The following is a 14172-nucleotide window of genomic DNA, read 5'->3' as shown; positions in this document are numbered from 1 at the left end:
TGACCCCCATAAGACCAGATGTTTGTTGTTGAGCTCCTCAAACAACCAAATACCACAATAACACCTCATGCAAACACTGTAATGTCAGCTCTCTCTCTCTCTCTCTCTCTCTCTCACACACACACACACACATATACACACACACACACACACACACACACACACACACACACACACACACACACACACACACACACACACACACACACACACACACACACACACACACACACACACACACACACACACACACACACACACACACAAGTATTACAACTTCATAAAAACAAACAAGTTGTTTGTTTTTCATAATATTTTTTTTCCATAATATGTCTGGATGTAAGATATCTAAGAACTAATCTTTGTATGACATTCCAACATTATATTGCATCAATCATTTGAGGCAGCTTACAGTACGTGTCCAAACGAAGCTGAAGGTGTTCAAGCTTCTAGCCTGAATTCATAGGCCTCATGGTCAACATACGTACAGATCTCATTCTCACATTATCAAGTTGTAGGAACAACATACATGATGTTCACACGAGTTCCCATTCATTTGACATTAGCCTAAATTACATTATTCTTTACAACATTCAAACTTATATATGTAAATGTAAAACTTACAAATTCTTCTTCCCGTCTTTCTCGTCGTGTCGCTCTTCAATGGTCCTCGAAGTTGTGTCTGTCTGTGTGGGTGTGTGTGTGTGAGCGGGTTTGATATCAGAGGTGGATGGAATTTTCTCAGCAGTGTGTGTTTGTGAGTGTCTGTGTCCTCATTGGATATTAAAAAGTGGCGGTCATGATGGGAGTAACAGGGAGGTTAGAGGGACAGAACAATGGGTCTAATACATTACAAGCTCTATGAGGAGTAGAAGGAGATAAGGTGTGTGTGTGTGCGTGCTTGTGCGTGTGCATGTGTGTGCGTGCGTGAGCTGATAGTCTCGCATGGGGCCCTATTCTATACTGCTTTGATGGGGGACAGGTGTAGTATAGAAATGTTGATTGGTCCAACTGTAGTCTTGAATGATTGATTGAATTTATTTGGTGAGAACAGGAAAGAGCACATCAGCACTTCCACACATACAGCAGACACAATATCACCGAGGATAAGTACACAATAAAGCCCTAAGGCTTATTTCCATTGTGGTCCTCCTGGACACAACGCCAATCTTCCTTTGGACTGACATAGAAAACAAACTGAGGCCAAGAAAGGCTCACTCTACTGACATACATGTGAAGCTACAATGTCACTTGCTGAGGGCCAAAAACATAAATGACACTCGATATCTGTCCCTTTGACAGTGCATTTATTAGCTGATCATTTACATCAATGGATATAGAACACATACACACCACAGGCTACAGTGTAGGACAAATGGCTTTGGGCTTCATGGGATTTACAGACCAAGAAATGCAGTCAAGGTCGCCATCCACAGTTGTGCTGCTTCAGTGTCGAGCCTCACTCATCACACACTGGGAGAGTTTAATTTGCCACCCCGGCGAAGTCGTTTTTACTGTACATCAGAATTTTAAATTTGCAGTTGTTAGGAAGGCAAACGGGCTGTTCCCTCATACGCATGGGGAAGTAAATGTGCCAAAGGATACTGACCATCTTCATTCCCCTCAACCATCCACAACTGTTGGTCTCGGTAAGCGAGGTCTTCGGCCTTGCTTACAGCCGAGCTCATGGATCGTACATTTACGGTATGCGACGCCATCGTACGATGGAGCTTAAATCCGGCAATAGGTTGTACCATGATTCAACAATAGAACACAAGATAAGATCCATCACTTATTTCAGATATGCCCACAGTGGTTTTGTTTTGAAAACATGTGTCTTTCAGTGGCAGACCTGACGTGTGAGACACCACCACTTCCAGTCATCAAAATGGTAAATAAGTAGAATTTAAACATCCTAAAATGCCAGAAGACACTCTTCAAATGATGGTTGGTTAACTGAAAAAGTGGCGTGTGGTTTACACACAACTTCATCAGAATGGTGCAGCATTTGGCTGGTGGTCAGTATTTGCACCCTGCACATGGCCAAGTTGAAAAGACAGAAGCAGTTTGAGAATAATAGCACTGATAATGTAAAGTTACACAGCTACAGTACCTCATATGTCGTAGTGACTACAATTATTAATATGCTTGTTAAGTTCAATGCATTTGGACAGGGACTAACCCCTTTGACAAGTGTGCACTGTGCAGTGAATTGAAGCGTTCAGAATTATGGCCACTTTAGCTGTAATGTCAATGTTACACACATCACCTGAAAGTCCACAACCTGTACGTATATAATGTCTTTGACTCCCCAACACATAAAAAACCTTCAAATGTATTTCACATTGTGTGGTCCCTCATCTAACAGATTAAATTGGTCTCAAGATAAAACTTATTCCACCACACAAACAAGATGACTCAGACCCTTTAAAAAAAAAAACTTTTACAGTACACTGAAACATAAAACACTTCATGGCTTTAAAAAATAAAACATTGCACACCAAAAATAAAACTGCAGCCTTTGTTGTAAACATGGATATACTTATTCACATTTTGTTCAAGTTTGTTCCTCTAAATAGATGATCAATACATTAAGTCTGGTGGTAATTCCATTTCTTGATCGGTCTAAAAGGCAGCAATTCACATTCCTATGCAACTTCTGTGACTTGGGTCCTTATTGGCAACCTTTCAAAGCCTGAACATTTTCTAATTTGTCTTTGGCTACAAGGTTGGAGCAACAATATCGCTGCCAACTGTTAAAGTAGAATGATTCTGTTTCTGACAATAGAAAAGCAATGAATAAAAATAATTGCATTGTAAAAAATGGAAAAGGAAATCTAGGTCTTAGCCATCTCAAATTAAATTACCTTTTTGTTTTAGAGCTTTGACTTAGGATGTGTCCAGAAGTAGTTGCAAGGGAAGAGATGATTTAAAACTGCCAGCAGAAGGTAATCTTGATCTAACACTAGCAAAGGGCTGGAACTTAATAGTGCTAGTCAAACACCATCAATAAACTCTCAGCATCACATCATTTCTATTAAAACCCACTTACACTCTCGGTTGTGAGTGTTAATTTCAGGGGCCGATCACACCGGACAATGTTTCAGCCTCTGTGGGCATCATTTTGCAGTCGTTATCAACGTGAATAAAGCGTTTTGTATTCTGCTTTTGCGTTGCATGCCACCTTGCGTTTATGTGCTATATGCGCCTCGTGTTTTTCAGGGCGCTTAGAGTTGTAAACCAAAAAAACAACATGAGTTGAAAGGTGGTGAACAGACAAAGAGATTGCTCTGTCTAGAGACAATTCCTGTATGATCACGGCGATTGCATTCATGAACATAGAGCGCATAAAACCAGTACTGTTGCTACAACAGCTGCGTGTGTTTTTGCGGACATGATTTTGACACTGGACAGTAGTATCGAGGAACGACTGACTAGAGCTTTAAACTAATATGCATCTAAAAATGAAGTAAAAAACAAACAAAAAACAGGCCTGTGTTGATGGCGCATATACCTGATATGGCGTGTCTGAGCTTTGAGAGCCTGCTTATCATATTTAATCAAATTAAGCCTAGTGTCCATATTCTGGGGCAAACAATCGGCGAACATAGCGGCCCTTGTGTCATTGAGCACTACATTTGAATTATTAAATAGAAAACTATCATCCTTTAACCACATGATCCCTAGAGTCCCTTTTCTAGGCATGTCATAATAGGCAAACATTTGGCAAGAATAGCCGATCTACAAGCTCCCACTGCCATCCACTGTGATCTTGTAGATCGCCGATTTTCGGCAAAGAGATTTAGTGTAGAGGGAAAAAAGGAGGGAGTATAGAGCCCTGGGGACTCCGGTCAACGAAGTATATACAGTAGGGTTTAAGTGGTTAAAATGCAGTCCAATGGGTGCTGTACACATGGTTTAAAGCAAAAATAAATGCTCATGACTGAAAACTTTTGTTAGGCCAAGTACCAATCTGTGATTTCCTAAACAATTAGCATAATATGTAGAATTATTATGCTTTGTTCTATGTTCTACATTCCAGTTGAAGAAATCGCAGATTGAGGCTTTTAACCTTTGCTTTTATAAAATATCCGAGACCATTAGAGTTTTTGGAAGACGCATTCTATAGCTAGTTTACCAATTCAAACACTCTTTTCTATCTACAAGCAATCTACAATCTACAAGCTCATAGCACGGCACCGAGTGCCGCGTGACGAGCTTGTAGATCTGCTATTTTTGAAAAATCTTGAACATTTGTGCAAACATTTTTAACTCAAATCTTTGCTTCTGGGGGTCCCTGGAACAGCATATTTTGATGGGGATCGGTGGCAAAACATATGACTTTGGCTGGTCCTTGACATGAAAAAGTTTGAGCACCACTGATATGGCAACAATAGTTTTTCAGAAAAATGAAGACATTGTGTTGAGACATTTGACAGTTACAAATGTTCGCCTTAAAAATATATATATTTATATTCAAAGATTTGCACAGATTTTCAAGATTTTTCAACATAGCAGATCTACAAGCTCATAGCGCGGCACTCGAGCTATGAGCTTGTATATCTGTATTTTTTTATAGCCCAAAGAAATCTAAAATGACACAGGTGCGTTCCCGGTCTTAATGGGTTAATCCATGTGTACATAAAACCCCTAAAAGTACAGGAACTGCTCTTGTACGCTAAACTCCTTTCTCTCTCCAACCATCACTCTTCAGCAAGACATTACATTACAGTCACTGTCGAGCAGAAACCTTGTCATATGTCAAATTGTTATGTTTTTTTCCCAGTAAATGAATGCCCTACTTCATCACACTACAGTGCCACACAAAAGTAGCAAAAATATCCCACGCTCACAATGCGTCATTGACTCACTATGCGACACGTTGTGAGCTTGTAGACTATGGCTATTGTATGGCTATTTCTTTGCTACTTTTGGGAGCTTGTATCTGCTATAAAAAAAATAAAAAATCTGCATTTTAAGTGAAGGTGGTTAAATGTGTCTTGTGGGTTTTATACATTTTGAACCAAAGAAAAGTATTAACAAGAGCTTGTGACTAAATCATAACTACACATCCATTGGAACACAGGTTCTTTTTTTTTTCCATTTCATGAAAAGCTTCCACCCGACAGCGTCGATAGCCAAGTTCCTTGCTCATATACAATAACGTTAGTGTGAACAGGCCAGGACTGAGCAATGAAGTTAGAATGATACTAAAAGCGACTACCATTCCATTCTTATCAACAGTCATTCCTTTTAAACAGTGAACTCAGCAGCCAGGATTAGTCCCTTAGAGTCGGCCATACCAGCCTTGACAAAAAAGGATAGTAATTTTGTATTTAAAAACAAAAAATGCCAGATACCCTCATTTTGATACTTCCAAGTTAAAGTAGCACTTCACCTATTTTCAACCGTATCTTCATATAATTGATTTGGACCTCACTAATGTTCATCATAAGATGACACGATTTCCATCTACTCACTCTGCGTCTCATTGTGGATGATGTCACTGGCTAACAGTGACATCATCGATGGGCATTGCAAGCCAACAGAAACTACAGCCTTTCGCTTCCTGGAAAGTTAGCATGCTGAAATAAAAGCCATTGTTCTTGGATTCATAAAAAATATAAAACAAGTGTGTTTGACCAAACCTGCGTACCAATGATGTCACTGGTAGGCAGGTTCTGTACTGTCCACAGCCCTCATCTGAGACGCAGAGTGAATAGACAGAAATGCTGTCATCTTATAATGAGCATTAGTGAGGACCAATTATATGAAGATAAGGTTGAAAATGGGTGAAGTGCTCCTTTAAATACATTTGAACACCTTTTGAATTGGAGTAGTGGGTTGCGTCCTCCACCCTCTCCCTGGGTTTCCAACCAGACATAATGTGTTTGATTTCCATTCAGGCAACAGTGAGGGCAGCCTCGTCCGAGTCCGGGTCCTTGCCATAGTCCCCACCGCTAGACGAACGGCTGCAGAGGTCGGCCACGCCCGACTCGTGGTCACTGCAGGTCGAGAGGTCATCGGGGTCGTGACCCTTGATTGGGGCAGACGACCCTAAAGGCAGGGTCAGAACCGGGTCCTTGGTCAGAGTCTTCCGATTGGTTAATCCAGAAGTGAAGGTGTTGCTATAGTTCTGTGCCGGGCTGGTGATTGGATATATATAGGAAGTGGGCGGGTCCGGCCCGCAGTATCTTAGATGTAATTGGCTAGTCTTCCTCCTCGGAACCTCGACCTTCTGCCACGTGATTGGTTTCCTGGTCAGGGCTGCTATCCTCTGCAGTTAAGGAAGAAAGGAAGGAAAAAGGATGGATGTTAGAACAAAAAGACTTCCTAGGAAACAAATATTGAATTGTGTTGTTTATCAGTAATGTGAAAAACATACAGTATGTGTACATTATTTTATATATATATATATATATATATATATATATATATATATATATATATATATATATCACTGTCGGGGGTGAACCTTGTATCTCTCAAAGTCAGCCTTTTAGCACATAAACAAACGCAAAGAAAGCTTAATAATAATCTGCCAATATATCAAACAAAAGGGAGGAGGGCGCACACCGGTATTGGTGAGGTGCTGCTGACCTTGGTAAGTAAATACGAGAATAAAGAAAAAGGCTGCACACTCGTAGCCACGATGCAGGATTTATTTGGAAACCAACGTTTCAACCACGCAAGGTCTTCTTTAGGGAAAGAATCTGCCAATAGATAACACCACAAAACCCAAAACAGTGAGTGTTTTAAAGACAAATATCAACTTCATGTTGATTTTACTATTTGAAGATCCGGATCCGGATTGGGATCCTTCTTTCTTCCACAGAAAATGGCTAAATCAACATGAAGTTGATATTTGTCTTTAAAACACCTCATACTGGGTTTTGTGGTGTTGCATATTGGCAGAATCAGCTTTGTTTGCGTTAGTTTATGTGATAAAAAAAAAGTGACTTTGATAGAGCTGTTTCATCATACAATGGAAGTCAACGGGGCGATAATTTTTTGGAATCTTACCGGTAATTTATAATCAACTGCGCAACGTAGCGATACATTCATGACAAAGTAACTACAGGTATACAACATAAACCTCTACCAAAGTGTCCTATTGCTTTAACTGTTGCACCCTTACATCCTATTCATATTTATATTCATTATTCATATCTGAGGATGACATCAGGGATCCTATTAAAGCATGTCATGTTGATGTGGGTGTGTGGGGTTCAGAGTGTAGATGGGGCTTGAGGGGTGAGTGGGGAGTCATGTCTTTGTGTGTTGTATGCCTTGTCTGGAGGCCGGGGGGTGGTGGTGGGCGGTTCCTCCTGGCGGTACCTCCTGGTGATTGGTCAGCTCCTCCTCCAGCTGCTGCGACTCCTCCCTCACGGCGGACAGGCAGTCGGCGGGCGACTGCGACTGGCGGGGCGGAGGGGGGCGAGGAGGGGGTTTCTGTTTCTCCATGTGGTTATAAAGACCCTTCCACATCCTGAGAGGAGAGGAGAGGAGAATAGGAAGGGAACAAGTACATTTCTCACATACTGTTTTGGCATACTAAATAATAGTAAGCCAAATAGTATAGTGTGGCATTTCTGACGCAGTGTTAGAGTTGTGTCAGTGTAAACATGGTATCAGTGTGTTCCCCAATGTATTTAGTTCATTAACTCACTTGAAGCAGAAGGGGGAGGTGTTGGGTCTCAGCACGCCCTGTGTCTGGCTCTGCTCAGCCTTGTACAGGGGGTTGGTGTACTGTCCCCTGTCCTTCCACAGCTGACTCCACACCGAGTGACTCCGCTCATGAAGCCTGAGCACCACAGACACACACACACACACACACACACACACACACACACACACACACACACACACACACACACACACACACACTGTGGTTAACCACTTTTAACCCTATATCCTTAGTTGACCGGGGTCCACCGGGGGTCTATATACTAGGTACACTAGTATTTCCCTCTACACCAAATCTCTTCACCCAAAATAACCAATATACAAGTTCACAACCACACAAATCTAGACAGGCAGACAGACTATTTTGAGCATGTCATTATAGGTGAAGACTTCTACAAACACACAACATGGTGCATTGTGAGCTATTTTCACTACTTTAGCGTGACACTGTCATACGACAAAGTATAAAAATGGGCATTCTGGGGGGTCCCTGGCACAAACTCTTTTCATATGGGGGTCCCCGGCCAAATACCTCCAATTTGGAGGTCCTTCACATGAAAATGTTTGTGAACCACTGAATTAGGGTCTTCAATTATGAAAAAAAAAAAACATAAAAAAAAGAAATACGGAGAAGATATAAGGTTCCTGCCCAACATCGACGATGTAGAAAATGAAGGTATATACTGTTAATGTCTTCCCTTACCTCATGTCGAGCCGCTCCTTCTGACTGTTGCCCAGGAAGGTGCCATACTGGCAGGAGTAGACATGTGTGTGTATGGCGATGAGGAAGCGCTCGTTAAACTCAAAGGCACAGGGGAACTGCTCCGACAGCTGCCACACACACTCCAGGAACTGGTCCATGACCGGAGACACCTCCTTGGGATCGCCGTCCAGGTGGGCATACCTGCAAGGAGAGAGCCCAGGGAAACGTTGGCTCACTATATGATTATCTGTGGCATATCGTTGTTGTGTTTTATCATAAATGAATGCCCTACTTGATCATACTATTACTACAGGGTCACACAATAGCATCGAAAGTAGCAGATCCGCAAGCTCGAAACGCGACTCGAAACGCGGCTCGAAACGCGGCTCGAAACGCGGCTCGAAACGCGGCGCGAAGCGACGCGTTTTGAGCTTGTAGATCTGCTACTTTTGAATTTGAATCCTCAAAAGTAACAGTTTTGGACATATGAGGTTTCCACCCGACAGAGACGATATGTTATATGCACAGCAAGCATGCACAAAGTAAATGGTGTTAACATTCTAGACATACATATATGCATATATGTAAAAGTTAAAATAGAGTGCACATACAAATAAATAATACATATTATTAGCATACTGGTTTTAGTATGCTCTAAAGGTTGTGAAGGTTGGGGTGCAATTGTGAAACCATTTCAATGTGTGAGAACTCCAGGTTTCCTTGTTTTTCTTTATGAAATGTGCTCTACAAAAAAAGATTGATCGAGTGACTGATTGATGGATTGATGCTGTTTGACATTGACATTGTAACACGTGGAGATCTTGTGCTTACATCGAGTACATGGCAGATGGTGGTGTGCTAGAGATGCACTCGAGATCTTGCTCAATAGCACCCTCATTAACACTGGAAAATATGTCATTTGATTCACGCCAAGGCAACAGCAATCCACAACACCCACCGATGTTACTACAGCCCACGAGTAATGCACAGTATCAGGTCTTTAAATACTGAAACCTACTGTAAAGCTCTACCTGTCAAATCAAACCAGCCATCTTGATTCATTCACTGATGCAGTGCTTGCTTCAAACGTCATGATTCACGTGATTATTTTTTCAATATACAATTATCTAGTGCATTTGGCGCATGCCTCAGAGATACAGCATTAAACATAACTAGTGACTAGTCATGCAGTATTGTGGTTTCATAAAAACGTCTGGAATGTTTTAAATATTGATCTCTGCTAAGTCTGACCAAATGTCACTGTATAATTTGATGCAAGTGAACTCAGATTTAAGTTAATCAAATCAAATCACAAGAGCTGTTTGGTAGACATTTATTTAAATTAAAAAGTATTCTGCCAGGTTTACATTTCTTTACGGATCTATATGTTCATTAGACCATTACAACTGTTACAGCCCAGTAATAACACAACACACTCTGCAATAAGACTGGATTACAATCACACATTCAGTCATGTTATCATGAAAATCCATCACCTCACAATGAAAACAACTGTGACTTACTGACTTCAAATCTTTTTCTAAAGTCAGACATTAATTTGGAATGCAATCCCATTACACATCAGAAACAGTATGTCTCCCAGCTCATTTCAGCGACTATATAAAAAATAGCAAACAGAAAGGCAACGTTCTTAACAATGTTTTGGTGTTATTTTATTGTATGTATAATAGATGAAAAAAAAAAGAAAAGTACAGTATTAGTTTGTGAAGTACCCTGAGTCCTTAACATTATTGTATTGTGATTATTACATTTATACTAACCGAAACTAAACATCATTCATTATTATTATTATAATCATAACATTATTTTTTGCATTACTATTATTGATCATAGACAATTGATAATAGAATAGAAAAAACAATAGATAAGATTCACAATGACAAGACATCTCTGGTCACCAAACAAGGAATGGAGACGACCTGGACGCTCTAGCATGCCGAACTGAGAGATACAAGAAATCACCAATACCATACATATGCAGACTGGATTTTAGATTTGTGTTTTAGGTTATTAGAGTTTTAGATAGGCAATTGAATTTTTTCTTTAAGTTTTATATTTTAATCAGCAAAATAATTCAGTGTTGTTAATGGCACCTGTCTTTTTAAATCTGTGATCATGCTGAAAGCTGAATAAATAAGATTAAAATAAAATAAATAGAAATCATCACCACCATGTGGATATATTGATGACATCACAGATCAAAGTGTGGCTTTAGGTCTTATTCCTGTTGATTGTCCTAGATCAGTGATTCTCAAAGTGGGGTCTGGTGACCCTCAGGGTTCCTTGAGGGGGTTCCATCGGGTCCCCAGTAAAATGTGTTTATATAACATTCAAATTAGTTTAACCACTTAAACCCTGTATGCATCTGCTTTAAAATAGCCGATCTATAAGCTCACAACGTATCGCATCGCAACGCATTATAGATTGTAGATGATCTGCTATTTTCAAAATATTTCTGAATATTTTTAAAACATTTTAACAACACAAATCTTGTATGGGGTCTGCAGCTAAATGCATGTCAATTTGGGGGTCCATGATATGGAGAAGTTTGAGAACCACTGTCCTAGACCAGCAATTCTCAACATGTCGGTTGGGATCCCCAAGGGGGACTTTTTTAATACAAAAGATTACTGCATCAAAAGTAATCAACAAACTATACAATACAAAAATTACAAATATTGGCTAAAATGTAAAATTATTTAATAATTATTATAAGACAGAAGCAAAAAAATTGAAAATAGCCGATGTGAGCTTGTAGATCTGCTATTTTCACAATATTTATCTGTGGAACCGAGTCAAACAAACTTGAATGCCTCAACTCCTACAACTTTAAGTGCTAGTCAGGGTGGGGGGTGCCCAGTTCAAATTATGATTATTTCAGGCGGTCAAGGCCTGAAAAGGTTGAGAACCACTAGACCACAACGCAATCATATAGATTCAAAAATGGAGTAATATTCTCCCTCAATTTCAATGTCTTATCATCATCATCATCATCTCTAACTACGTTGTTCCAGAGTTACACTGACCTTCCTTGGTAAAATGATCAGAGGAATAGGGTCACCATTATGAATGAATGGAAACAGTGTGTCAGTGAAAGTGTGCGTGAAGGTGTGTATGCGTTGGTCAGTATCAGGATCAGAGAATGACAGCTTTCCTCCGTTCCAGTCCAGCTGAACTCGTACCCTCCTGGGTTTCTGCTGCACTGAGAGATCAGTCGCTGGCTCTGATGAGGATTTTGCTTCGTATTTACCTTTATCTAACTTTATTCTCCAGAATGGACCCATTCTGGTTCCCTTCCTGTCAAAAGACTCTGCTAACACACCCAGTGTCCAGTTCGTATTGTCTCCGACCTCAACATCCCAGCTGTGAGTCCCTGAGCTCAAACCCGCAGATCCCAGGACACAGCCATAGTACTGAAACCTCTCTGCGTTGTCAGGAAGCTGTTGTCTTCCTCCACCCCTCACACTGGTCAGATCATCAGACAGGAGGAGCTCTGGATGGGCGGTGTTGGGGTCCAGAATGACAGGAGTGTGGGAGACGATGTGCTTCATCTTGTCCCAGACTCTGAAGGTCAGGTTGTCCAGGTGTTTGGCCACGTCTATCAGTGCTCCTCCTGAGACCGGCTGTGGGTCCTGCAGTGTGAACTGCGCATTGACGTGGCGCAATGACACGCGTCCAGTTCTCCGCTCCACCTCTATGGCTCTGACTGTGTTTGAAAGAGTTGATATGTCTCTGTTCAGACCCTTACTCTTCTCCTTCATCGTCTGTCTCTTCTGCTGGTCTTCCTCCATCAGTGCAGCAATCTTGGCCTTCTCTTCCTTTTTTAGGAACTCACGGAGCTTCTTAAACTGTTTCTTAATCTGCTTCTCTGTGTTCTGGGTCTGAACCTTAATGTGCTCTGCTGTTTGGTCACAGTTAGTTTTAACTTTCTTAAAGAAAATCAGTTTCTCCCGTAAGATCTTCAGTGGTTTCTGGTTTTCCTCCTTGTTGTCACCCAGTGCAGCGTGTTCTCTCCGATGTCTCTCCTGTATGAAGGCCTCGCACAGGTTCTTCAGAACCAGGTTACAGGGTGGATCACCCACTGAATGTATTTTCTTACAAAATGGACACTCCTTTATTTGCTTCTCTCTCCACCATCTCTGCAGACAGGCTTTACAGAAGCTGTGGCTACATGCCAGGAGAACAGGATCTTTAAAGATGTCACAGCACACAGGACAGGCAACATCCTCTTCTGAAAGAGACAACTTGGAAGCCATTTTGTCTCTGTATGAAGTTACAGACGCTCAAGACAGGATATCAGCCGTGGTAACACTCCTCCGAAAGGTTTTCTGAATGGCTTTCACTTCCTGGTTCTTGTTAAGGTCCCATTAACAGTCAGCAGCAGGTTCAAGTCGTCTGGGTCAGTAGCCGTGGAAAGACAGTCCCTTCTCCCTCCCTGTTGTGTGTTTGGTCTGAAGGTCCGTCTCTCAGTGTGTGTGTGTGTGTGTGTGTGTGTGTGTGTGTGTGTGTGTGTGTGTGTGTGTGTGTGTGTGTGTGTCATCAGTGAGGAGAGTAAGAACCTCTGTTTCCTGGTTTTCCTCAGACGAGACTGACAAGGGGTGGAGCTTTGGAATACCACAGAACCGTTGAATGCACACACACACACACACACACACAGTGTAATGGCACACACACACAGTGTAATTAGCGAGCAAACAGGTTACATTACCTGTTTGCTCGCTAAATGATTATCAGTTGCATGCATCTGTTACAGTGTAACACGCACCCACATGCATTTGTAAAATATTTTCCAGATGGGGGTCCGTGGCCACATACAATACATATCTATTTTGGGGGTCATGAAAATGTTTGAGAACTGACCTGTGGGAGAACTTGTGTCCAAAGGAGACCCAGTCTCTCTCTATCAACACCTAGAGAACAGGGGAGGGTGACAAGGAGGAAGAGGCAGACAAGAAAAGGAGAGGAGGAGGAAGGCAGAAAGAGTCACATGGTTAAGTAAGCAGCGCATAAGCATAAGCATAAGCATAAGTCAAACACCTTGTCTGACTTATGCAAATGAGGCTAGTTGCAAAACCTGATCTGTGTTATCTTTTGCTAGCTTTCTTTGGCCCAATGTTTTTATCGTTGTCCATCACGACACGCATGCACAAAAACAGGCACAACTCCTAACTTTAGGTGGTGTTTATGCATTACAATAACACCAAAACAGCCCTATTTGTGAAAGAGACACACAGTAGGAAACCTTTGGATACAGATATATTAGGCTGAATGTGAGACCCTACCACTGACAACCCAGCAAAAGTTTAACATTATAACAGAAATATTGTCTAATGTGACTTGTCAGGTAGGACTGCATGTAATAACAGCAACATGTACATTTTTATTACTAACTTGGTTCAGATCTCTATTACTTTAGGTAGGAGTGCTTAGGAGTTAAGGTTAAGGGTTCTAATAAATGCAGTTGTCCTATCAGCACTGCAGTATGAAACACAGGACTATACTGTATATAAGGGGTAAAGAGATACATCTAAGCTTCAAGAATAAAAATATAATAAATAAGAGGGAGTAGATAGGAAGTAACGTAGAGGCATGAGTGTGTTATGTGTGTGCACCAGTGCTTTCTCTATACCTCCCTCTATCCCTACACAACATTCACTATCATTGTTTACTGTGTGACAGTTCGTTTTCCCTACAACACAATATGCTTAGACAAATTATTACATGACCTGGCTGCATGCATATGTGTGTGTGTTTGGCTGTAC

The 14172-nt window shown here is 41.2% G+C and overlaps 1 protein-coding gene across 2 annotated transcripts in view; it reads right to left on the bottom strand.

The window, feature by feature from the left end:
• Positions 1–5797: 5797 nt before the first annotated feature.
• Positions 5798–14172, bottom strand: part of mtmr7b (myotubularin related protein 7b) — a 22852-nt gene continuing 14477 nt past the window's right edge. The window contains exons 10-14 of one of the 2 annotated variants that reach the window (XM_084079860.1): positions 13271–13320; positions 8390–8590; positions 7670–7804; positions 7339–7489; positions 5798–6277 (exon numbers count right to left, since the gene is read on the bottom strand). In XM_084079860.1, coding sequence (XP_083935986.1) covers positions 5903–6277; positions 7339–7489; positions 7670–7804; positions 8390–8590; positions 13271–13320 — 912 coding nt within the window. In that variant the 3' untranslated portion in view covers positions 5798–5902. Of the gene's footprint in view, positions 6278–7289; positions 7490–7669; positions 7805–8389; positions 8591–13270; positions 13321–14172 lie in introns of both variants that reach the window. The other variant, XM_084079861.1, reaches the window with a different exon arrangement.

The sequence above is a fragment of the Gymnoscopelus microlampas genome, assembly GCF_963454915.1.
Source record: "Gymnoscopelus microlampas genome assembly, chromosome: 2".
NCBI lineage: Eukaryota > Metazoa > Chordata > Actinopteri > Myctophiformes > Myctophidae > Gymnoscopelus > Gymnoscopelus microlampas.
The sequence above is the reverse complement of the archived record's forward strand: the minus strand, read 5'-3'. Positions and strand labels throughout refer to the sequence as shown.